At 42.8% G+C, this 26,110-nt stretch overlaps 2 protein-coding genes across 2 annotated transcripts in view; both read right to left on the bottom strand.

Annotated features, from left to right (window-relative positions):
- GABBR2 (gamma-aminobutyric acid type B receptor subunit 2) overlaps positions 1-3,508 on the bottom strand; it is a gene marked incomplete at both ends in the record, with an annotated part of 491,928 nt that extends 488,420 nt beyond the window's left edge. The window contains one exon of the mRNA XM_084306998.1: positions 3,194-3,508. Coding sequence (XP_084163124.1) covers positions 3,194-3,508 — 315 coding nt within the window. The remainder of the gene's footprint in view (positions 1-3,193) is intronic.
- Positions 3,509-12,023: 8,515 nt separating this feature from the next.
- GALNT12 (polypeptide N-acetylgalactosaminyltransferase 12) overlaps positions 12,024-26,110 on the bottom strand; it is a gene marked incomplete at its 5' end in the record, with an annotated part of 45,256 nt that continues 31,169 nt past the window's right edge. Inside the window, 3 exons of the mRNA XM_084282955.1 lie at positions 12,024-12,515; positions 15,181-15,336; positions 21,969-22,082. Of these exons, the coding sequence (XP_084139081.1) occupies positions 12,378-12,515; positions 15,181-15,336; positions 21,969-22,082 (408 nt within the window). The 3' untranslated portion in view covers positions 12,024-12,377. The remainder of the gene's footprint in view (positions 12,516-15,180; positions 15,337-21,968; positions 22,083-26,110) is intronic.

Here is a 26,110-nt window from a genome sequence, read left to right as displayed (position 1 = left end):
TCTTCCTCTACTTTCTGCATGGTCAGTTTTTGCCTGATGCAAATTAAATACTGTTGAAATTCATAACGTTCTCTATTAGACTGCTTAGCTCCTTATTTTAGGGTTATTGTGCTTTTTTTCCTCCAACAGATGTGTGCCAGGATGCTTAAGTAATTATCATCTTTCCTGATTTACATGAAGTTGAGAACTGCATCAAGCATGTATAGAGCTTATTTCACTGCTCTACAATGGATTTATTTGCATTTTCAGCAAACTGATGTTACGATCACAGGGACAGGAAAAAGAAGAAATATCACAGTTATTGATCCAACATCATAAACTACCAAGTGCCCTTTATTTCTAGGACCTGGTCCAAAGGCCATTGGGATCAGTGAATTATTGCCTTTACTTTCAATGGGCTTTGGATAAGACTCCTTACCGATGATCACTCTTGTTTCTAAAATAACCTAATTATGGCACTGTGTCCAAGAGTCTCATCTCAAGTTTGCTCCTGTTCTCATTGAAATGAACTCCGGGACTACCTCAAGTCACTAACCTAGACCGGCCTTTGCAAACACCTATACCCGAGCTGTATTTTATTCACCGAACCTAGGCAGGAAGGTCCAAACAAATAAAGATGCGCCCATGGGCTAGCAAAAGGGGGTTCACTGACATGAATCAGGGTCACACTCCAAACACATTTAACCATCAACAACAGCACTCAAGCCAGCAGCCTCTGCATATGCATGCACTTTCTGTGACCCGTGGTTAGATTTTGTGTCAAAGGTACAATTCATAGAATCACAGTTGGTTGAGAGGTATGTAAAGGACTGTAAGGAACTATATGCTTAATTCAGCTTAAACGTGTTGATAAACACCAAGGCTGCTGCTTGTGTGCTCAAAGGGCAGCGAGTTCATGTACTGAGAAAAAAACAGCCCAACTTAGAAAGCCCACTGCAATTCTTCAGATGGTTGGTCAGAAAGCAAGGGCATTCTTATGCTCTATTGCACAAGTCAGAGATATCAAGCAAACAACGTTCACTTCAACTTTGCCAGAAAACTACATAAATAATAATAAAAAGTATCCAATTTATTCATTTTCATAGTATTTCTACAATTATTTTTCATGCCCTTTTTATTAAAGTATTATGCAAATCTGCCACACAAACATCAGTTCGTAGCAGTGGGTGATTTTGGAACTCTCTGAGGGAGTTTCTGAATCACTGCCATACATTTCCGAAGCACTACAGACATATTACAATTATTTTCTCGAGCCGTTCAAAAACCCCGGGTGTTCAAGGTTTCACACTCTGTTTTCAAGAGCTGACAATGTCACGAGCATCTGCAAAGTCCTGAAAGGGAGAACGTCTCCCCGGTCTGTGATTATGTAAGGACAAGGATCCAGGCCCATCAGGCGGATCTATTTATTGGCAACCTCAGGAAAGAGGCTGAGCACCAAGCGGGCGCAAGGAGCGATCTACCCTTCTGCTTCCCGTAAGTGCCCAGAAGAAATAAGATAATGTCTGAACGGAGTGAAAAAGTTTGCACTCCCACTACATATTTAATGGCTATTCCAGCCATTAGCCTGCTCTGTTTTGGTGCAGTCAATCTAGCGCTCCTTAGGAACGCTAAGTTATTTACTTGTCACTGTTAAGCATGCAATAATGATCCAACTGCTCTCCAAATATATATGTTCACCCGACTTAGCATTCCATAACCATCCATTTATTAATTGCTTTAAAAGCATTCAAGGCTACCCAGCGAGCTGGCAACATGATCCTGATTCTTTATGTCCCTAGAGTACAAAACAGTAAAAAAAAAAAAATGCAGTTTTTTAAGAAACTGATACTCATTCCAGAACAAATAGGGCATGCTTTCTTTTTCTGAATATTTTAGTGCCAAGTAGCTTCTTCAGAACCCCAAATCTGTATTAACAACTTCAAAATGTTTGGACTGCAATAAAGCGCGGCACCTTATTGATTACAGCGTTTCTGGATGAAGAGGGAAGATGTTGCTGAGGAAGAATCTGCTTCCCCTGCATGTGTTATTTCTGTAACAATTCCATCCAAGGGATGGAGCTAAATAGAATAATGTAATGAAAACAGGATTAGGAGAACTGTGATTTTTTTTTTTTTCCCCAGCCAGTGCCTCACTTTATGAAACAGGTAATGTCATTCAGAAAATCCCCCATAATTCTTTTCATTATGATTGCAGAGTTCCCCGGGATTCATTTTTTAAGGACACAAACGACTCCTCGGGGCTGATCCTGCCTGTATTCCCGTTGGGCACAACGAAACACGGTGGCACCACGCTTCCTCCTGAACGACATCTCCAGCGATGCTGCCCTCCGCGCCTCTCTCTGCCCCAAGGTACCTGAAGCTGTACCCCGACAAACCAAGCGCTGCCACCCCAAAACGAGCGATTTGCCTGAGGTTTTGGGGGACGGGGACCCTGCCACGGCGCAGCGCATCCCGATAGAGCCGCGCTCCCCTCGGCTTCCCAGAGCCGGAGAGGAGAAGAGACGGGGGCTGCCTTAAATGTCACCCGGGAGGGTTTAGGGTTTTTTTCTTTCCTTTTTTTTTCAGCATCCCCTCGCTCTGCCGGGGGTTGTGCTGGAAAAGGAGCTGCGGCGATCCACGCGAGGCGAGTGCCATCTTCAGGAGGGGCCCGAGCCTCTCTCAGCCAGCGCACGGCTCCCGAAGTTGTGACCCGAACCCATCGCGGCTGGCTCCTGGGGGGGGGCTGCCGCCGGGACCCAACTTCGCCGAGCATCCTCGGGGAAAGGGAAGGGAGAAAGCTCGGGGTCGAGCCGAGCCGGGCCGGGCCGGGCCGGGGGCAGCGCTCCGGGGCCGGGCAGAGGCACCGCAGATTTAACTCTTTCCTCCGAGCTCCTCCACCCGGCCCCGGGGGGCTCCCGGAGCATTGGGGATCCCCCCCACCTTAGGAGCCCTGCTTCCAGCCCGGGCTGCAGGGACGACTCCAGCCCGGTTTTCCCCCCTAAAAAAATAAACCCGGCAAGGGAAGCGGCCGGCGTGCATCTGTTGCTGGGGGGGCTGGCAGGCGGGTGTCCGGGCACCTCGGGGGGGTGTCAGGGGAGTCTCTCAGGATAGGGCCCGCCGGCCGGCCGGCCATCCCTCTCCCCCCAGCCCCGGCCCCCCCGTGTCCGCGCTGCCCTTGCGCCCGCAGCGCCCCGGCCCTGGGCGTCGGTCCCTACCTCCGTGTCGTAGAGGCGCAGGTCCAAGAAATAGGGGTTGAGCAGGGACTCGTTGCGGATCTGATCCATGGCGAGCTGCACGGCGGGCAGCACCCCCCGGCCGATCTTGCTCTTCTGGTCCTCCTCGGACTGGCTGAGGGGCATCAAGCCCATGATGGAGATCGGCGTGGTGGCGTTGGGGGGCAGCCCGGCAGCCCCCCGGGAGCTGCCCCGCGGCCAGCCCCAGCCCGGCGGAGCCCAGCCCAGGCACAGGAGCAGCAGGAGCATGGCAGGGTTGGAGGTGGCAGCGGCCGGTCTCCGCGGAGAGGGATGCATGCTGCTGGATGGGGGGGAGGAGGAGGAGGAGGAGAAGGAGGAGGAGGAGGATGAGGAGGAGGGCTGAGCGTCGGGAGGGAGCCGAGCCCCTCTCAGCCCGGGCGCATCCCCCGGCGGCAGGAGCCGAGGCGGGAGGAAAAGAAACGCCTCTCTGCTTCCCCGGGAGCCTCGGGGTCTCCTCTCTTCACCCCCCACCCCCCCCCCCCTTTCCCCTGGCAATAATCCTTCTGGCAATGGCGCCTACTCCTTCCCAGGTCTGCCAGCTGCAACCACCAGGAGCGAGAAATAAATAAATAACCCCCCCAAACACACGCTCACACGCACTCCCCACCGCCCTCTTCCTCCTCTCCCCGGCGGCAGCAGCAGGGGAGCGGGACCTGCCTCTGCCTCCCGGCTGCTCTTCCTCATCCTTCCCCCCCCTCCAAAAAAAAAAGCCTTCTTCTCCGCTCCGGGAGGAGGAACGGCACCTCTCAGGCGCAGGGGGGGGCCCTCGCTGCACACCTCCCTCCCCCCCAAGGAGAAAAAAAAAATAGGATGAGGATGCTCCGGCAGAAAACACCGAAGGGGAAAAAGCCCCCCCCCAAAACGCCAGAGGAGGAGGAGGGAGGGGAGCGGTGCCGAGCCGGGGCGGGGGGGGGTTAGTGCCGCATTCCCGGGGGGCAGAGGGACGGGATGCGGGGCCGGACCCCCCCGCCCCAAACCCGGGGAAAACGGGGTGCGGGGGCAGAGCACAGCCGCCCCGGGGGGGGACCTGGCCTCGGTCGCAAGTGGGAGCGGGGAGGGGGCTCGGCGGCCGCTGCCCACCCGTGGGGGTGCGGGGTGAAGGCACAGACCCCGGGGCCGCCCCGGTTTCCCCCCCGCCGCAGCCCCCCCGGCGCGCAAACGCGCTCCCACTCCGGCTTGGCACCTCCACTGGCACACGCACACACACACACACACACAGAGCCTGGGCCATGGCAACTCTGCAGCACGCTGGGGAGTTGGGCGTTTTGAAAAAAAAAATCCCGGATTTTTTTTTTTTTTTTAATTATTATTATATTTTTATGTTACTGTTTTTCTTCTCTCCGCAGAATTCACCGTTTCCCAGAGCCTGGCTCTGTCCATGTCTGTTTTTCCTGCACCTGCAGCTTGCGGCTGCCAGCAATGCACAGAAGAAACGTGAGGTTCCTGAGGGGACACAGGGCTGCCACAGCCGTGCCTGGGGGTCAGGAGCCCCCTGCACCCAACGAGCCCCTCCATGAAGTCACCAAGACCTGCAGGGCACCCCTACACTGTCCACCCCGCCTGTGTCCTGCCAGAGCCCTCAGTGGCCCTGCTCTGGTTTGCAGACTTCTGAGAAGACCGTGGGCCTAAAGCCTGTGCTCGTAACCTCATAACGTGCCCAGCCTTGTGGCCTTTCCCTCAGGATGCTGCCCAATGGCAGTCACTGAAGGGCATTGGTACTAAAAGGTCTGCCACCACTGCCGATAATATTATTTCAGTCATTAACACGCACATCAGATTTGTTAATAACCTTATTCCAGGTTCCAAGCACCTGCTCTCATGGTGCCTGTATCAAATTAAGCAGACATAGCATCACTGATCGTCCCTCACACCCATAACCTAAGCTTAATAACTGCACCTCACTTTTGTACTGAATTTCACCTCAGGAATTGCCCTTGGAGGCATTTCCAAGGCACCTCTGCCTTTTCTGCTCCAGGTAGGAACAGCTGCCTGCCCTAGGCCATCCGTAGCAGCCTCAGTCCTGTGGGAAGCAGCCCCCAGAGACAGGAGAGCCAAGCTGTCCGCAGGGGCTGCCTCCCTGTGGAGAAATCCACAGCCCAGTTTTGAATCACTTCTGCCAAAAAGCATGCGCTACTCTTTTGCTCCCCTGTGGCTGACCCGGCCTTGCGATAAAACCAAATGTGCGCTCGTTATTTGTACATGTGGCCTGCCCCCAATTTGTCACCTGCAAACTTACAGTAAGCTGCCTCCTTCCAGAAAACTGGTTATCACAACACCAACAGCTCTTCCTAGGATCCCAACAGGAGCAGAGGCCATATTGATTTTGCATAATTTTATTTTTAATCAGAATTTCATATGCTAAACAACATTTTGCCATTCTCAGCCGTATCCGCAGTAGGTTCCGAGTTTGTTCATCAAAACCCATTTCACGTAAAACCATTCCTCACTGCTTGTATCCCGTATCATTCTGTGATTTTCTCCAGTTCTTGGCCACGAGGGCTACAGCTACTTGGATCACTTTGGTTATCATTCTGCAATATTGGCACTCTGTTAACACGCGCGCTCGCACTGTCTCTGGAACGCTATCAGCTTTCTGAGTTTTATTTCAAAATCAATCTCCTAGTTATAGGGAACTCAGCCTTTTTGTAAGAGAGCTCGAGTCCAAGCTATATGGTGCAACAGAATTAATACCTCGGATATTAGCAGCAGCTGCTCGACGTCTGTCTTGGTTACTGATACAGCAGCAACCCTTTGTTATTTTGGGAATCAGATGCATCTCCTAGCTTCTCTCCAGCCACAGGCCACAAACAGCGCAGAGCATGGAAGCCCGAGCCCAGCCACTGGTGGTGCCCATGCAGGCACGGGGAATCCAGATGCTGGGGATGCAGGTCAAAGAAACACACCTGGGAGGTGCTGCCTTGCTGTGTTAATGCTTACCACGGAGCACGAAACCAGCTCCAAAAGCAGGCCTAGGAAGCCAAAACTTACCCCTGTTTACTGGGAAACTCAAGGCAGCCCTTTTGGGGGCACTATCTGATGATGCCTTTCCCTTTTCTGGATACTCGTCAGGAGATTCTACCCCACCCTGGGGTGACCTTCACCTGCATGCACATTTCTGTTTCGTACACCACCACCTGTGGTCAAACGAGTCCCAGCTCCTGCACCTGAACTGCAGAAGTCTGGGTATTGCTGGGTGTCATTTATATCAACCAAAGAGAAGCATCAAGTTAGAGCATCAAATAAGGTGGTACTTCTGACATTGATGTGTTTGTTGTTGTCTTCCTTGACAACAGTAAAACAGGGATACTCGTGCTTCATGGTGTGAAGATAGAGTAATAAATGTTTAGGAAGCACTAAGACACTGCAACATTCAAGTTTCATGTTGAAAAAAAGCTGAGAAAATAACCTTTATTTTTCAGGCAGGGGACTTAATATAGGGAAGTAAATAAAGTCATACATTGAACAATGAGGATTAAGCAAAATAAGCCTCTTCAAATCCTGCCTGTATACTCAGCGAGGAATTGAAAAGACATTTTTTGTATTTTTTTTTAAAGGAAACAATGCAAGAAATAGTTTATGATCATGTAATTACAGACAATACTGTAACGTAGATGCACTGAAGCTATGTTTAGCTTAACAAAGAACTTCATTTTTGACACTTTCAGAGACTGCATTTGCAATCCCATCAACATTTTTCATATAATACACATATAAGTTTAAATATGCTAGATATATAGAATTATATTTTAGTAAATCCTCTTCTTTCCTGCTATCAGCACTCAGAATTTTGTCCTTTCATACTATCCTTTGCTTATACATAACAGACAAGCAGGTAGTACCTCATTTTAACTAAAAGGCCTAAAGGAGAATTGCACCAAACCTATTTTTAAAAATTATGTCAGACACATCCTCCTGCCCAGCTATCTATTTTTTTTCCCCTAGACATCCCCAGAATGTTTTGCTACAATAAAATCAGTGAAGTGCATCCCCTAGGATGGAATCCTCTAAAGCAGCACAAGTTGTTTATATGCAATGCAAAAATGCTTTCTATTTTTATTTGGTGGTCTATACCAGACACCCTCTGTATCTGCTTATTCCTTTTTGGCTAAAATACCAGGTTGTAAGAACTGTAAACCCATCTCTCTTTGCATAAAAAACAAATGTAATTTTCTTCTTTGGCATGTTACCCAGTCACTACAGCATTTTGGTCATGTGAACCCTTCAACTACATGCCAGTAAACAACAGTTCTTTCAAATACCTTCATGCTAAAGATAATTTCCACTTTTTTTCTAGTTATTATCAAGACTTCTCACAGAGTATACAGAGTTAACGGTTTTTGTTCTTATGTATTCCCTGAATCTGCTCATTACACAGCACCCAATTCACGCATTTCAGGCCCAAATATCTGCACTGCTATTACTCCCTCGATCACTTTCTTTTCAGCTGTAAGTTAAATCCCTTCTGAGGATGCATAAGCCCAAGAAATCCAGAAGACTGCTTTTCCCTTGCCACCAAGAAACTGCCTCTGCTGCAAGTCCTCTCCCATGCCAGGAGACGGCCCAACACTGCACGCAATGTGTCACACCACCCATCAGACCACTGACTCACTCCCTGTGTCTTGTATCTTCTTTCCTCTTGCTTGTGGAGTTAGGAAAAAAACACAGAGAAGGTCCCAACCTGGTTTAGTCTCCAGCCCCCTTTGGAAATCCTGGAAGCCTTTAAAAGTCTGTCGTCTACAGCTACGTCAGTCCTGCCAGCGCTGACGAGGATTGGTGTAACCAGGCTTTGCCTCTTTATATAAATGTCAGTGAGTAATGGATTGAAAAAAATAGCCTGAAAACTGTCGATCTAGGCATAGCAATTTTAGTACCACATGGACATACACAATTGTTTTCCTATGTAAATGGGAAGTGGAAGAACACTGCAATGCTTTAATTCAAACTCCAGTGGTTGGAGCCAAGCACTAGCAACCTGGCAGAACCACGGGAGCTCCGCTGTCGATCTCTTCTCCCTCCCAAGGACTTCTCCACCTACATCTGCTAACTTGCTAGCACAGTCATGAGTTTGCCTTCCTCGTGAGCTTCTATAGTGTTCTCACATACTGCCAAAAAATCCTACGGTTTTAACTGTACACAGACAGCTGTGCGATCCTAACCCTACCGTCTCTCTAGACATCTTGATTGCTGTCATTCTGTCAAGGTATCAGAACAAAGCTCAACTTCAAATTAATCTGCCAAGACAGCCAAATGAAATTACAACATCAGATTTTGAATTACCAGCAGTATCGCTGTGTATCTGCCGGTGTTTCCAGACGTAGGAAACAGGAGCACAGTTCCATCAGTGTTACCAACAGGAATTTCTCCATCAAATAGATCTTATCACTTCCTATAAATATAGCAAAAAATTGAACACAGTTTTAAGTCTTTGTTTCAGCAGAGCTAGCAAGAAATACTGCTTCCAATCCATGTTGACCTATGTGCATACAATGACAACTGCTGTTGCAGAGTGATTGTGCAAGCTGCAACAATCCTCCATCATAAAGGTTCAGCCAATACTGTGCATACAGAGGTTTTAGTGGTTTATTTTATTTCTTAGAAAGAAGGTTTATGTCCTGTCTTTTCTTGAAGGAAAAAATCCAGTAAGGTCTTGGCCATGTCAAAGACCCACAATGCTTAAATGAAAGAACTATAGAAGAATAAAAGAAAAACATATATAATTCAAAACAAACAAACAAAACACCAGCAAAAATACTTACCTGAAGAGTTCAAAAACGTATAATAAAGAATTGGGTAGCAGAGTGCATTTAGTATCACCAGGTATTTTGTTTTAAGAGTTAAAAAAATCTTTGCATATTTATATTCCTCTCACAAGGTGCATCTAGAACAGAATATTGGGATAGTATTTCGCACAGTTCGGTTTTCTGAAATACTTCTGGTTTAATCTTTTGTGCCTCCGCTGTGCCAAATATGACCCATCTCTAGGAATGTCCAGGGAACACCAGGAAAAAAAAAAAAGAAGGGAAGAAACTTGGGAGAACACAACATCAAGCTGATCCCTTATATCCAAAAAATGGCAGTAGCCATCAGAGAGGTTGTATTTACCGCTAGACAATGAAGAAGGAATTAAAATCCATTTGGAAGACAGATTTCTATGTATCAATCTTCAAATTGTATACAGAAACTGTGTGCTGGGATGATACATTCTTGGCGTAACTTGGCTCATCTTTATTTTGTATTAATTTTTTTTTTTTTTTTTTTTAACAACTTGATAGTACAAAATGAAAGAAAAACCCTTGAGCTTTCCTTGCTTGCAGTGCCAGTATCCCATTATTTTAATATAAGTTTATCAATAAGCTTGAATTGCATGTTTTGCTTTAATGGGTGCTTCACAATGTTAGTGGCAAAGAGGAAAAAAAGCGTGTCTTTAAACATAAAAGATGAGTACTAAGAAATGGGGGAACTACTGTCTGATGTTTTAGATAAAGTGGAAACTCCTCATCTCTCTTTTTCAAAAAGAGCCATAGGAGGCCAGAACCAGATGGAGTGCGAATTTGTGACTAAGTCCTCCAATTTTTCTGGTTCTCTGAGGCATCCAGCGCCTTCTTTACTGAGAAGCCCCAAGTCTACAGTGTGTTCCTCAGCAGATGGCCTCAACCTCCTGCAGGAGGAAGTTTGAAAACGTGCATTGTGAATCAGACACTCGATCAATTCCTTCATCATCCAAACCTGAAGCCAGACATTAATACAATTCCTTTGAGTTGACAAGAAGGAAAGTAGCAAGGAGAAAAGTAGCATGAAAAGTAGCATGAAGTAGGTGGACTAAAGGGCCAACAACATACATGGAGCAAGCTGGTGATGTTACTACATTCAGTGACTGCTTCTGAACTAAACATAAGCATGTTTTTCTAGCAAATATTTAACCCAGGCTAGCAGGTTTGCTGGTGCAGGAGAAAACAGCTCAGTTGCATACAACTGGAAGCCCAGAACATCAGTACTTCCCTACAAAAAAATGCAGAGTAGCAAGATGTACAGAAAACAATTTCCAATTACTAGATTTCATTTGCATACGAACGCCTGCTGATAAAATCTGGAAGTCTCAAAACTAAGAAAACCTCATTGACCTTAAAGGTCAATGAGAGTTTTGTCTACAAGTGTAATTGCTGGGCTTTCATTAACTTATTAATGTAATGCAATCAACAGTCACGAAGGCAAAACAGAAATGAACAGAAAAACCTTGCTGTGTTGGAGGAGTTCTAACAGCTCTCTCATGCAGACACCCAGCTTTGATTTGTGGCTCCACAAACTGAACACAGTTGCTGCTAGCAGGTGAACAAAAGCATTAATGAGTTCAGTAATGGGAACTTGAGAGAGCATAAAATAAAGCTGTCTTCTACCAAGTGCTGCAGGGATCAGAGCCTAAGAGATCAGAGAGAGGGTTAAAAGAAAACCACTGACCATATGAAAAAAAAAAAAAAAACAGTTATAAAGACAGTTGCCACTCTACCGAGTCACAAAATATTTTATTAGTTCTAACATCAATTTCATCAGTCCAACCCACAGAGACAGATCTTTGAAGGTCTTCAAAAAAAACATTCCATATACAGGGTTTTAGACAGATCTTGGAAGAACCTCCATAGGCATCCTCTACAGGCAGAAACCCTCCCCCCACACCCTAATCATATAAATAGATATGCCAAAATGACATGAGCTTATGAAAATTCAAAGAAAGGTCTGTACATTTCATATAGAAAACAGGAACAAAGACAAATAATGGAGGAAATCTAAAACTAACCAGAACAGATGCCAAGACTTCTGGGGGAAAAAAGGTTGTAATCTTCATGTTTCTATGCATAAAATATACCTCCAGCTGACATAAGGACACCTTCCTCATGAGCTGAAACTCTTTTAATCAACATTTTAATGATAATGGTCAATGACCAAATATATAGATATACTTACTCCTTGTCTGAATGGGTAAAGCAGACCCTACAACACCACAGCTGAAAACATCTTGTACTGGTGCAAATTAAACCCTGTGTTTTCAATAGGACTGTACGCGTTACCATAAACAAGTTATCAGAAAAGGAGTTCCCAGACAAAATGCAAGTTATATCTAAAGACTTCTTTTTTTTTTTTGAATTAATAGCAGCTGCATATCCTATCAATTAGTTGTAAAGCATTTTTTTTTATTTACCCACTCATTTTAAAAAGCCATTTAAACAATTACAAATTAATTAAAATATTAATTTCTTAGATTTTTTTTTCTGTAATTTTAAGTTTGAAACAAACCCCTTACATCAAAAGAATTATTGCTAGGTCTGATCTTACAGGTTGAAAATCCACATGATGTTAAAGTAAGTTGTGCAGTCTAGCTGCACAGCTAGTTCCATTTATATCTAAACAGAGCATCACCTTTAAATGTTGTTGCCTTAATTAATAAGGATGAGAAAATCCCTATTTTCCTCCAAAATCAGACTTAAGCATGATCAGAATCTAATCAAGTGCCATGAGGAATTGAAATTGTCTCAACATTTAACGTATAGTATTGTCAAGCATGTGCAATCTGTATGCTTCTAGATTGTTATTTGTGCAAAAACATGCAGACCTTCTCAGCCTTCATGTGCAAACCCACAGTCTTCAGTGAGGGGTCTGTTATAGCCACTCAGGGTCAGAATCTGGCCTACATTTACCCTCTTGGTATTAAAAAGACAAGGAGAATTATTAACCAGCATCTGTTAAAAGGCACAACTGCAGAATGCTTTAGTAGAAAAATAAACATTTTAGTTACTGGCAGATAACATTAGTGCAATTATTTTGACTGCCTTTCACACAGTAGATTAAAAAATATATTGTCACTTGTGAAAAAGGATCTAAGACACTTCAAAAACAGTTATGTAGCTGCCAAATACAGGGAACCGAAGAGGAGCAGATTCTGTGGCATGATACAGCCACAGTACTTACTTCACGTAGCTCTCGATGCTTAGTGCCTTTTAATGCTCCAGAAAACAAAATTCAATGCTTGTAAACTAATTACAGTTCTTTTCATACAAAAATATATCACTTATGTAATTTTCAAAAGGCTGACTATCTGCTGACTAGGAAGAGAACATTTTCATATTCAGCTATATACTAGATGACATCTGGATCAACTTCTTTCTTTGAAGAACCATTTTTGGTATTCTGAATCGGTACACGGTCGTAATACTGGTGCTGGATTACCATTGTAAGAGTTCGACTCTGCTTGTAAGCACTTCTGGGTTTGTACATGAAACAAAGTACCATCCTGCAAAAGAGAGAAATAATTTTTGCTTTTTGGGTCTTAAAAATCACAAATACACCATTGTATTTGAAAAGTAACAGAAAGCACTCATAATAAATATCACATATACCTTCTCATGAGCTATGCAGTGAATCCAAAATGCCTAACTTGAGAATCTCTAAAACTTTATCAAAAGGCCCCACTTCTAAACTTAATTCGTGTCTTGACATTTAAGTTTGTAAAGGATAAGCTCGCTCAGCTCCCTTTCATTCCCTTTTGTTACTGCATGAGAATATGGGCAGAGAAAACCAAAGCCAAATACATGCGTTACCTAAATTCACCGACTTACTGCACACTTTGCAAGTAAAATTCAAATGTCAGTTAATTGTATATGCTGGATATATTTTTGGCAAAAAGAAAATTGTCCTTTCTTTAGAGGATATATTTCTGGTGGAAAAGGCAAAAATTTCTAAGCGTACCTCTTGCCTGCTAATCTCTGTGCAGTCAGCTTGCTTTGCTTGAGAGGAGCGCATCTGCCTCACTAGGTGTAAGGTCTGATTGGCCCCTACAGTCGGGTTCCCCAAAGAACATTATTTGAGCCCTCAGGCCCTCCTATTAAGGCGCTCTCCAAAAACATTTTTATCTCCAGTTCCTATAGCTTGCTCCAATCTGGGAGCACTGTCAACTAAGAGAGGCACAAGAAGGCGGCATACCCAACTTTGGAGAACAGCCGTGCTCCCAGGGCCTTTCTTGGCCCAGGTGACATCTTCACACCTATTCCCAAAGCCTCTGACAGCTTTGAAAGAAAAATGCCAACAGCCTGCTTAGGAGCGTAAACCTGACTCCTTTGGAAGTCTGCTGTTCAGGCATCAGGAATGTTGCACAAATGGCGCTTTGCACCACAGCCTCTGACAGCCAGTGCTGCGTGCTTGCTCACGGGTTTGCTCACGGGCTTAGCTGCTGAATGACTTTCCTGTTTCCATCTGTGATTAACTCAAATTTTTGAGTGGACTAATCTATATCTGCCTCGCTTGCTTTTGACTTGGTGCCAGGAAGAACTTAATTCTGCCCAGGCAGCTGGGAAGGCTGTTCAAATCTTTGATGATGCTCCGTCTCTGCTACTTTTGTAAGGACAGCTTTGCTAGTGCCTGACACTTCTCTACACAGAGCAAGAGAAATGCAGTACTGATACCTGGCCCTCTACTTGCCTTGAAACATGGGAAACAGTGATTTTGATCAAATGTAACAGAAGAAGAGGAATCAGCGTGGAGCAGCAGATTCAAATCACACACAAGAAGAAAGCGGTCATGAGAAAGAAAGAGGATTTAGCATCTGAAACTTAAGGAATTATTTTATAAGTTAATGGCTAGGAGTGCAGTGGAAACAGATGTATTCCAAGACTGTGTTTTCTTAGTCATTCCCTGACATGACTAAGTTCATTCAAAATATGTCATCTCAGGGATTAACACATATGACCTTGAAAAACTTTATGAAGTCAGCATTAAAAATGAAAAATCATTTCTCAAGCCAGCCTTTTAAATATTTTGTTTTACTCAGTAGTATCACTGTGAGCTTCAGCATAGACTAGATTCAGTGGACAGACAGTAGTTTTCACATTTTTCTTTAGAATTTACTCTGCCACCCATCACCGGGGGTATTATCTGGGCATGAACTTGTCAGCTGTGAAGCCTGTAGAATTTAGATGCATTATGTAGATACATTATGTAAATATACCATTTTGATATATTATGTGACCTTTTCCCTTAGCCGAATAATAACACCCCAGAAGCTGTCCAAGGCCACCATTTTTCATGCAATTTATTTTCTCTGAGGAATTCAGGAACTATGCGGAGATTAAAACCTACTAAACACGAGGTTTTCTAATATCATGTTATGTTTATTAATATACTCCGTACTTCGCAGTATTTCTCCTCTTTGGGAACTGGCATTAAGGTGGAAGAAGAGAAGTATAGATTTGCTGAGTCCCCACAGCCAGTAAGATGTATTCATGGTACAGACAGAAGGTAGGTTTTGATGGGGCATCAAGTTATACAACTTGCATCACATCGCTCTGAGAAGCTCGGAGGGGACTTCTTGTGCTCACGAGGAGGGTCAAGACAGATTGTTTGCAGAAGGGGTGGTGAAAATACTGGAAAGTAAGAGACGTCAATGAAAGGAGAGCAAAACTAGGCCATCCACAAGACTGGCTGGGGAAGGGGTACGGAAGCACTTTGGTTCTCAGGGAAAGGCAGTACAAGCAGGATGTGAGGAAGAACCGAGAAGTCCACTGAAAGCACTGGGAAGTACTGAAAGAACAGGACAAAGAGATGTCTCAACTTTCTTGATTCCTCTGGGGTTAAAGAGTGCTTTCTTTCCTCGTCTTTCTGCTCTTTTATGACTGGGATATTCTTTATCTGCATTCTACTGCTATCCTGTTCTAAGTTTAGATACTAAAAGCCAAGACAGCCATAAATCTCTAGGAACAATATTCTATCTAAATACAATCCCACTCCAGACACAGGAGTATTTGTGGCCTGCATAATTTGTAGGCAGTAAAATAAAAAGAAAACAAATAAACCAACAAAACAAACAACCATTTTTATCCCATTCCCTCCCCCCAAAAATCAACATTTTTTCTTCCACTCCCTCCTCCCAGAAAACAAACCTAAAACCAAATGGGCACACTTACCTCTCTGAAAACAAACTTCTGGTTTTCAGGAATGTCAGGAGTATTTTCTTTACACAAGTTCATTGTCAAATAGTCAGTCCCTGTGTCAACTGCTGCACAGGCTTCTGGCTGTCGGGTGTTGTAGCGTATTTCATTACGGGATGTGTACTCAAAAAACTACAAATGTAAGAGAAGAAACAGGGGACAACAGTAATTTCATATAAGCAAGTGTTTATAAGGAAAACATACTAAGGTACTATAATCAAGTTCACATATTAAAGTTGCTATTGTGGAGAGAAATTCTGCCAAAAATATTCAAGGAGCCTTCACTGCTGTTCTTTGTTTACTATTTTATAGAAAATCAATCTCACCACAGCACTGATTTACTCTGGTAGCACTTAAAACGCATGATATGCTGAATAAATGCACTGGAAAACAGACACTCCAACTTTAACTAATAACTTGCAAACTTTGATCGTAATATTTTACTTTCACATTCTCACCCACCTTTAAAAGTAGGACAGGAACCAGTTTATACCCTGACATTATACCTTCTTAATTCAGCTGTCACAAAAATAATGTTACTTTTAATTAAGGAGCTGCTCACTGGACAGTTCAAGTGCAGTTTGGTCAAGGTTCATTTCCGGTTACAAAGAACTCAGGATGCATGGTGATGAGCATTTTATTATATGACATTTTAAGATATTCAGAGCAAATCAGCTACAGATGCCTTTAAACATGAGAAGAACTTTATTAAAGACAATTTATGGCCTTTGCTTATTGTACAATATTCTATAGAGATGTTCTGAATGTGCCCTAAAACACAGGCTTCTGCAGCAATTATGGTTGAAACCTTCCTTAAAATTTTTATATTTATCATGGACAGTTGCCAAATTTTGGACTTCATTAAAGGGGATAGCAGAGTATGAGAGTTGTTTGTATTTAGCATGCTTGTAAATAATTCAGATGACTATAGTGCACGGATGTGTGTTTAGAACTGATTTAGATTATACTCAGTAGGGTAGACAAGAGGTTTATGCACATCAGAAAATTGCTTGTTTCCAATAGTATAGCCGCATTAGTGGAAAGCAATAAAAGGATGAGGGGGAAAAGGGATCCTCTTTTGTTTTGCTTATCCCCTGGAGAAAGAGATTGTAAAAAGAGTGGTGTGAAGGGGGCTATAACAATTTAGAAACATATATACTTGAACTTACCACCGAACCATCCTTAATAACCAGAAGATAACTAGCCTTGAAAGAGAAACTGGAAAGACACTTTTCATGTAAATATGATTACATGATTACCAAGTCTGCAAACATCCAGTTCCAGGTGCCAGAGCTCCAATTTAGACTAAACTGGTGGTACCCATTTAAAGAAACCTCCTATGGAGGAACTTCTCTCCTGAGTTGGCAGTTGCAGCTGTACACAAGCAAATGCTGCCCACTGCTTGCAGAGCTTCATGGCTGTTTTGGGGGTAGTAATGGAAGAGATCCCCCTGCACTAACATTTTCACCATCATTCGTATATAGCAAGCCACAAATAAAAGTGTTTTGAAAAGCAACTTCAAGCTTGAAATCTACCACCTGGCACCGCATCCAGGAGATTTTGACTTCCCCTTGAAAAATATTGCTTGGACCTACTCCTATGACCTAAACTACTTTATAACATTTGATAATGATGACACGTTTCTGGCATAACGCAGAAGTCAAATGTGATAACATCGACCTGATGTTTTATTTTCTACCCCAACAAGCACGGTTGCTCCCTATCCTTTAAGGACTATTACACAAGCTTGGTATCTGATTAGCACTTGAAGATCCTGCTTCTTCAGGCACCACAATGAGCAAATGGCATTGAACATTAGTGGAAGCCTGCAAGCTGCTGATCATACCAGATATACCAAGAGTAGATGGTGCAGCTACTAGGGCAGAGCAATTCTTACTATTAAGATCTTTCCTGAGTAACATCTCAAGGTCTTGCATCAGATTTTGGAAGAGAAAAGCTAATAAAATGGTTAATTGCTGGGTAACATTAAGGATTGGGGTTATATTATTAACAACCAAGTACACATGTTTCCCTGCCTAATGATTATACAGTTCTTTACCCTACCTATACTGCTTCAAACGGAATAAATTCTTCTGGCTTCAGGCTTTTTCAAGCTCCAGTAACACATCAGGTAAATCTCTTCCTCCTCAAAAGGAAGAGGACTTTTTTAATTCTCTTTCCTTGCTCCGCGCGTTCAATGAACGGAAAAGCAACATTTTCAAATTAATCTGTGGCCCAGTAACTAGTGGCCTTACTGCATCTCTTTCCTTCAGAGAGCTGGTAGACTAAGTGCCACAGGGAAACTTAAAATTATAGAATGGTTTGGGCTGGAAAGGACCTTAAAAAACATCCAGTTCCACCATCCCCACCATAGGCAAGGATGCCACCCACTAGGCCGGGCTGCTTAAAGCCCCATCCAACCTGGCCTTGGATACTTTGGGGCATCCACCACCTTTCCGGGCAACCTGTTCCAGTGCCTCACCATCCTCATAGTGAAGAATTTCTTCTTTGTATCTAACCTAAACCTACCCCTTTTTAGTTTAAAAGTGTTACGGCCTGTCCTTAGGCCTTACTTGATGAGGCCTTCTACCAAGTGCCTGCCACTACTGGGAAATCTGCAGGACGTGCCTCAGCTTCATCTGGGCATGTTGGTACCCAAGGGATGGTGGCTACCACACCGGCCTCTGAAACCAAACTCTCAGCCCTCTGTCTGGCTACCTGCTGCTCTTCTGCACACTGGTAGATGTTTGCACTTTGACAGGTACTTTCTGGGTGAAAGAAGCAGCAGTGATCCTACCAGGTCTGATCCCCTTTTCAGGGAAACCCAGGGGCTTTACTAAGCTCTTTGTTTGTCTCTCCCTGTTTGCCTCAGATGGGACTAGCCTGGGGGTATTGTCAGACACTGCTCAGTAGTTACCAGTCCTCTTACCACATCAGGAAGGCTTTCTGCCAGCCCACATTGGTCCCTCTGTCCAGCTTCATAGCCATACCAAGAAGGTATGCAAAGTCCATGCAATGGACTTTTCTGGTCTTGAACTTCAAAGCTCCTTACTCTTCTCTACCTGGGCAGACACTTCCACCACACAATAGCCTGGGTGCAAGCTCTCAGTAGCCAAAGTATTGTATTTTTTCTGCCTCTCTTCCATATGCACTTAGTTTCTATCACCTCAATTATATCTTCACCTTCTTGCTGTAAAGAATATACAAATTTTAAACTACCACCAGTTTTCTTACTGCTTATACAAAAGCAATTCAAAAGGGAACCCTATCCCTTAGGCCATGGCATTGTTCAGTTGGATTCAAGGCAAAACAGCAACAAATTACCAAGGACCTCAGACTGTTTTCTGAAAGTGGTTTTACTTACTGAGAGATAAAATGAGAGTAAGAACTGGACTTCATAAATAATCAAGAGCACAGAGCTCTCTCCTCTCGCCACAGTGCACACAGATATTCAGAGGTCACCTTAAGTGGAGAACTGCTTTCAGTGAAAACAGCTTTTGCAGTTGTCCCCTACATAAACAGCCAGCTGCCACTAGCGTATCATGCCAGAGGATGGGCGCGCTGGAGTGTAAGATACATATGGCTGGCCAAGTTAACACTCACATTAAATTCTACCACAATGTTTTTGGAGAATAGCTTTCCTGAGCTGTACGCTGGAGAATAAAGTTCACTCCCTGCACACCACGAGATAGTGTGAATGTTCAGCTGTGATGATCACTGTCTGGGGAAGAAACTGGTGAATAGTGGAACAAACATGGCAAGTGAAGGAAGGGATGAGAAAGAAAACCAGAGGAGAAAAAATGGGAGCTAAGTGGGAAAAGGAAAGATGTGACGAGGTGTAAAATGTGACATGGCGTGGGGAACTAACTGGTAGAAGGAATATCTGAGAGAAGAGACAGAGCAAGGAAGTTAGAGAAAGATTGTGAGCCAACCAGTGTGGAACAGAAAGTGGTAAAGCACCATGTGGAAAAACAGGAGTTGAGACACATGGCATAGAGGGGACTGAGGTGAAACTTGCTTGTGAGGGTTTGCTGCTAAAGCCCTACAGAGTGGAATGCCAAGAGCAGGCTGGAGGAGAGCAAGCAGAAGAGCTCAGGATCAGCATGGAAGATGCCCCTCCAAAGATAATACAGAGGTTACAGGCTACCTGTTGTTAGAAAATATCTGCAAAATTCTGTGGTGAAGCACGCTGCTTTCCTCAGCATTGATAAAACTAGAGATGCCCTTATCACCATCAGTTCCATCAGCTTAAAGTGGTGGATGTACATGTGGGAGATTTGAGCTGAGCTAAGGAACTCACAAGATCGAGAACAGCCTGTCATTATTAAGAATGACTGTCTATAGGCCATGGTGAAAGAGATGGAGAGAAGCATTCTGTAAGCCAGAAAAAGGAGGTACAACTTCAGGAATCCTGACTCCCATTTCCCATCTCACCTGTGTTTCCACATCTCATCTTAGTTTAGCTTCCTTCTATTCCCACACTCACGGTTCTTCTTGCTGTCCACTTTTTGTCACAGCACTACTACTTTCAACCTGACTCATGGCCCCATTTGCCAACTGCTATCTCTGATTCCAAGTCAAGTCCCCCTACCCTGTTCCACCAAATCAATCTCCAGTTATCCTGCTTCTTTCACTTTAACAGTGCAGAGCTCCTAACTACTTCTTCCTCTGTCACACATGCCCTGCGTCATACCTTCTGTCCTACCTCTGTCCCATATTTCTTCTGCCCTCTGTTACCATGCCCCACCTTAACCTGGCTTCCATCAACCCTTCCCCGCCTTTTTCCCAATTTCACTAATATTGTTTTGCCCATTTTCTATGTATAGCCTTCCCTCAACAGGCTTTGAAATTCTCTTCTGTCATCTCATATTTGCTGGCTTATATTGCAGCCAGGTATCTTCTACATTCCTTCTCCTTCCTGCTCCCTGGATGCCAGCAGAGGGAGCAGTAATTGCACAGCTCAGAGAGCAACACTGCTGTCAGTCCGGTGCTCGCTGTATCACAGCACAGGTACTTGCACGCATCACACTGTGAGCAGAGAGGCATGAGAGCATCAAAATCCAGTGATTTGGTATCTTCACAGTGGACTCAGTAGATTTTTTAGTGATAAAATTTAGTAGATTTTTTGATAAGCGAAGTATAACTACAAAAATGTCATCTCATAAGAACTCTTCTTACAAATTGCACTTTTTTTGCCTTCACCTTCTACCCCATAATACAAGAAAAAACAAATCTGTGAATGCTTTTTGTGTGTGAGCAGGTAATCCCATAAATGAGACACTTCTCAGTCTATGAATGTAATCAACTTTGTGATAAGGAACAGGCTTAACAATCTTATCTTGTTATTAATTCATCTTCTGTATAGGTATAGAGAGACATGCTCAGCTTGGGCAGGAAGCTGAGCCAAGGGAGTGAAATGGGTTGGTGTGGCTTAACGTACTTAACATACATCTGTCAGTATCGATACACTTTGGCTTTTATCATGCACAATTCACTTCCTCCCTTTCTCTTCATCTTTACATCCAGGACAGAAACTTTAGGCAAGTTAAGACATAAACTACACAAACTAATAAATAATACCAAGCAATACTTCTACCACTTAAGGCAATAAACTTGTTGGCAGAAAAAAATCTACTTCTGTTACGATTTGAAACAGAGCGCTCAGACTGTTGTTTTTATTTCCTAACTTATAAAGCAATTTATATTAAAAGCTTCCTCCTCAATACAGACTTGTGTTCAGTCCTCAAGCTTTTTCATTTTTTAAAACTGAGCTCAGAAAACCAGCTGATAAACTGCTTATTTCCACAGATCTCTGGTCCTTTTCCAAACCTGTTTTTCCTTTCTGAAACAAATGTTTGGATTAATTTCATAAAAACACAGTTAAGCCACTGAAACCATCACACAGTTATGTAGGGTCTTGTTTAAAGTACGTATGTCTCCACCCCTCCCCACTAGGAACACGCCAGATAGTCTAATCTGAGTCTGAAGCAAAAAAACAAGTATGTTATACACCACATGTCAAACACCAAATGCTAATTTTAGAAGGTGGCTACTCAAAGCCATGTAAAACAGGCATTGTAGATTGGCATTTGGTGCCCCATGGCACTTTTATCGTGGCGTTATGTGAAGGGCTTGATGGCTATCATATCTAACCACTTGCACAGAGTTTCCATGTGCACGGAAGAAGATAATAGCAAGCATTTTCAGCTTCATTACTTAAAAAGCAAGAAAGCAAAAAAGCATTAAAACGGATCCATATTCTCAAGGATTGTATTGTCCTAGCCCAGGAGGATGTTTCTGCAGATGAGAGCAGAAGAGAAGATGCTGTTCCATACTTCTTGTGCAGTTAGACAAGTATTAAGAAGAAAAAGCCAGTGACAGACACAGGCAGAATTAGGTGAGGTTTGCAATGTTATTAAGGGCTTTGGTGACATGGACGGGCAAAACATCACAGATGTGCCAGTCTGTCCAAGACCAGATGGAGATGAACACTGGCTTGTAAGCCTGATAACTGCACTGTTGTGCTATTAACCCCCTGCTAATGAGCTCTGTGGAAAGGCATGACTAAGGTATTCATGAATTCCCTGGTCTGGAGAGATACATCTTTAGAACTATGAATATCTGACCTCAGGATACATTGAAATTAAAAGCATCCAGTGGGAGAATCAAAATTAGATCTAAGATCATCTCACTGTGGCAATATATTCTCTTAGCTCTATTGCAATGCTTTTTACCATACTTTTCATTAAAAAAATGAAACTTACCTGATTTTGTCCCATCCCATGACATGGATACAGTATGACCCTGTGTCCAGTTACTTCATGTTCATTTGAAGGGTTGTAATCAAAACAGAAGTTGACCATTCCTTTATTCTTCAGCTAATCAAAACAAAAGAATATGTTAAGATAAGGAAAATACACTGCAGTCACTTCACACCCATACTGCTAGACTGTAAGGTTTATATCCCAGAGCTGGTTCAAATGGATCCGGTAGCAACACCTCTCTCTGACTAAGGCAAAATAAAATTGTTGGGACTGTCTTGACTTTGGGCACTGAGCCAGCTAGCCACGATGGCTTCCCTTAGGAATGACACCATGTCAAATGAAGTGGGCAGGAATCACCTACCATCAAGCTATGCTGAAACCCAACTCCCTGCTTTCAAATTATGTTGAAATCCAGCAAGCCTGCAACACGTACAGAACGAAGAGTCTGCTGTGTCTTGAATTTCCATCACCCAGGATCTACTTCTTCAATTTGCTCATGAAAAGATGACTACTTTTCTCAGCTTTTCAAATAAGAGATGTAAAACTGATTTGTTCTAGGAAGTACACCAGTACCCTCTTAAGGTTGAACAGACAGCCAGATTTTAAGACCAGAAACCATGAAAACAGGTAAGACTTATCTTTTGGAAGAGACACTAACTATGATATTAGATGGTCTTTACTACTAGTGTTGATCTCTGACAAAATAAGTACATACATTTTACATAAATTTTAAAATATTAAGCTACGTCATTTCAAAAAAAAAATCAGGCTAATTAACAAGGGTTTGCATTTAAGTATTCAGAAGCCAAAGGTAACTGAAATTAAGTGGAACGATGCCATAACAATTACAGAATCCTAGTATTAGCTAATTAACCAAATTAAAAACAAAGAACAAAAGTTTTGTAAACACACGTTCAACCTGAATGCCCCCATTACTGGGTGTAATTATATCACAGACAAAAAGAACAAGCAGAGCAAATTTCAGAAGTTACTTCAGCAGGGTGCAATTTCACTTCTCTTCGCTGGTAGCCATAATTATATCCTTCATTCTTACTTCAGAGAAAAAGCAAGACACAAAGGAATTACGAAAGGCTAAATCCAACCAACTAAACCCCAGAAGACCCAAGCACACCGCAGAACAAACCACAGACCTAAAAAAATGTAACGCTTGTGTTCTACATATATTTTACTTCCCCAGCATTGATTTTTTTTACTACCTGATGTCTTCCTTCTACTGCTTTGTACCCACTCCTGCTGACAAGCAGCCAGCTCCCAGCACTCAGTGTGCTTTGGCTGTGAGCCCAAGCCGGGAGGAATGAACATACTGGGGGCAGGGAGAAAAAAAACATGGTGCATTGGCCCTCCATGGTGGCTTGGTCCTATGAAGATGAGCTAGAGGCTCTTCGTCTTCCTCCCGCTCCCTGAAGGAGGAGGCCTACGGGAAGGATTTCCACGACTGCCCACGAAGCTGCCGTGTTATAGGAGAGAGAGAAAAAGTAGCAGGAGGATAGAGCAGGGACAGCCAGTTCTCCTGCACTGAGCAATCTTTACCTCCTTTTCCCCTGCACGTCCTTCCCCCAGTCTTCCACCTCTTTTGGCAAACCCACTAACGTGTAAATGTATAAATTCGGCTAATGTATAAATGTAAGACTGCAGGCTTTGCCTTTTAATTCCTTTCTGAACATGATATCACTATGCACTTGGTGCAATTTTTCATCAAACTTGTTGTTTTATTGAACATCCAAATTTTGCATATTATAAAAATTTGTTCTTATTTTTAGCATCCAAGTACACCAGAAGTGAAATAAATCCTCTGGCCATTCTTTCTACGGGCAACGCTGCTTGGTTTGATGGGAATACGATATACTATTGCACCTCAATTCTGAGCTGTCAAAAGGAGGCACTTTATTTACCTTCGTAACACTAGGCAAGAACTACATTTACCAAAAAAAAGAAAACCAAAAACAGGAAAGAAAGATCAGAGGGTCTCTCGTTAGTATTTTTAGCAATGTATGACTTTGCTTGACAGTCTACTGACTCCAGGAGGAAGATGATCGTAGCAAAGGACTTGTCCTTGGTGCCTTTCCAGACAACCTGAAGCCTTTGCTATCACTCCAAGTGTGTGCCCTTCACTGTCATTCCCTGGCATTTGCTCTAGCATGTGCTTTTTGTGACTTTTAATTTAAATAACTTATTTTAAAATGCCATGCACCACCAGAACTACCACAGCTTGGGCACAAGAATGCTCTCCCATGCACGTTACACGATGCCCAACCAACAAAAAAAACAAACAAAAAAAGCTGTATAAAAGACTACTAGCTTAAGCTCCACTTCAGATTGTTTAAAACTCATTCTGTACTCATATGATGTTACTCTCATTTGCTCTCTCATTTTCTTCTTTGAGGCATATATACTTGTGATATATGCAGACATATTCCTAAACATACACGGTCCACATTTCTACCTGGTTATTTTAGCTTGTTTTCTCAGATTGGTAGATGTTCTTTCATACCCACGCTTTATCAGGAAACCAAATAGATGTTTTATACCTTACGTGTGAGGACAGCAGATGACCTGATAAATAGATAAATGACCTGATCTGAGATGACAACGATTTGAAAGTAATCAGATTTGAAAATCTGATCTCAACATTGTTTCCGCTGAAAAATTAGCAGTCTGTTCCTAGGCTGAAAAAAGTCTAGGAGAATTTGTTAAAACAGTGTTTCTCTTGTTAAATGAGAATAGACAGTTTAAGTTCTTTTTACATACAGTAGTTCTATCAAAATAGTAATCATCCATTCATTGCTGAAGCTATCTTTGTTTCAATATCCACTGTAAACAAGTCATGCAATAAGAACAAAATTTTCTCCATGACTTACCTCAATTCTTTTTTGCTGAATGCTGCATTAGAGAAACAGAAGCAAGAAAAATGTTGATCACCTTGCCATTAAAACACAGAGTTCAGTTTTAAAAAGTTCTGCCCGTGCTGTATTACTGGCTGTGCCTTTTCTCCACCCTTGTCTAGTGGTGAAACACTGCATGTCTACTTTACAATGCCAATTAGCTACTGTTCTGTTTGGAGGGTGGGACAGAAAATAAACAGCAACTACTGAGATAATCAGCTGAGACTTTTACCTTTCACTACTTGTAGAAATGTAGTTAGTCTTTTTTTCCTAATTTCTGAACACTTGCATATAACTATAGCAATATCTGTAAATAATTCTTTGCCTTTTTTTTATTATTATTTTAAAAGATAAAATCAATTTCATATGATTGTAAGCACTGAATCAACAACAGATTTTTTACATTAAAACTTCAGGATGCTATTTGATAAACACAGACAGTGGAGCACAGACAACCTTCCTTTTCATCCACAGAATAGAAGAGAATCCTCTTTATTCCTCCGCCTTGGCAGTGGTATTGATGCATTATTGGCATGGGCAGATAATATCCCGTGACACAATACGACATGAAATTGTAGCAAGCCAACAACTTCATGGTACTGACCAAGCGTAAACTTTTACGTCTAAGGTAATTCCAGCAGTCACAGGGAACGATTTTATTGAGTGCATGCTATTTTCATATCACCTTTTTGGAAGAAAAAAAAAAAAAGTGTAATATCCTCAGATTTCTGTTAACTCCTGAACTGCGTGTACGACATTGATGACTAAGATTGTCTGAATGAATTGATGATATGACACTGTTGTTGCAATTCAGCTGCTCACCTCAGCAAGTGGAGATCTCTCTAGGAAGCTCAAGAATATACAAGCACATCTCAAGCTGTATTGTGTTCACTTGAGATTAGTATCAAACACTTGAATTTCTCCCGCTTCCTTAAAAAAGTCTGTCTCAAGCTTTAAGAGACTGCACAGCCAACAAAGTGGTGGAAAAGCCCCTGGACCATGCAAAATCCTGCATACTTGCCTATGATGGGTATCAAATCTCAAGATCTAGTCAGTGGTAATATCTTAGGTACCAATTCAATCTCAAGTGACAAATTCTACAAATCAAAAAGTTTTTGATCTCTCGGTTGACTCAGTTGGTCACAGATGTCTTTAAGGATAGGTGGTGAAGAGTCATGGACTAGATAGTTATAATAGATATCTATCAGCTTAGTTGCTTCACAGTCAGCCTGAATATTC

Source organism: Netta rufina, assembly GCF_964035555.1.
Source record: "Netta rufina genome assembly, chromosome: 2".
Lineage (NCBI taxonomy): Eukaryota > Metazoa > Chordata > Aves > Anseriformes > Anatidae > Netta > Netta rufina.
This window is presented reverse-complemented; position numbering and strand designations above follow the sequence as displayed.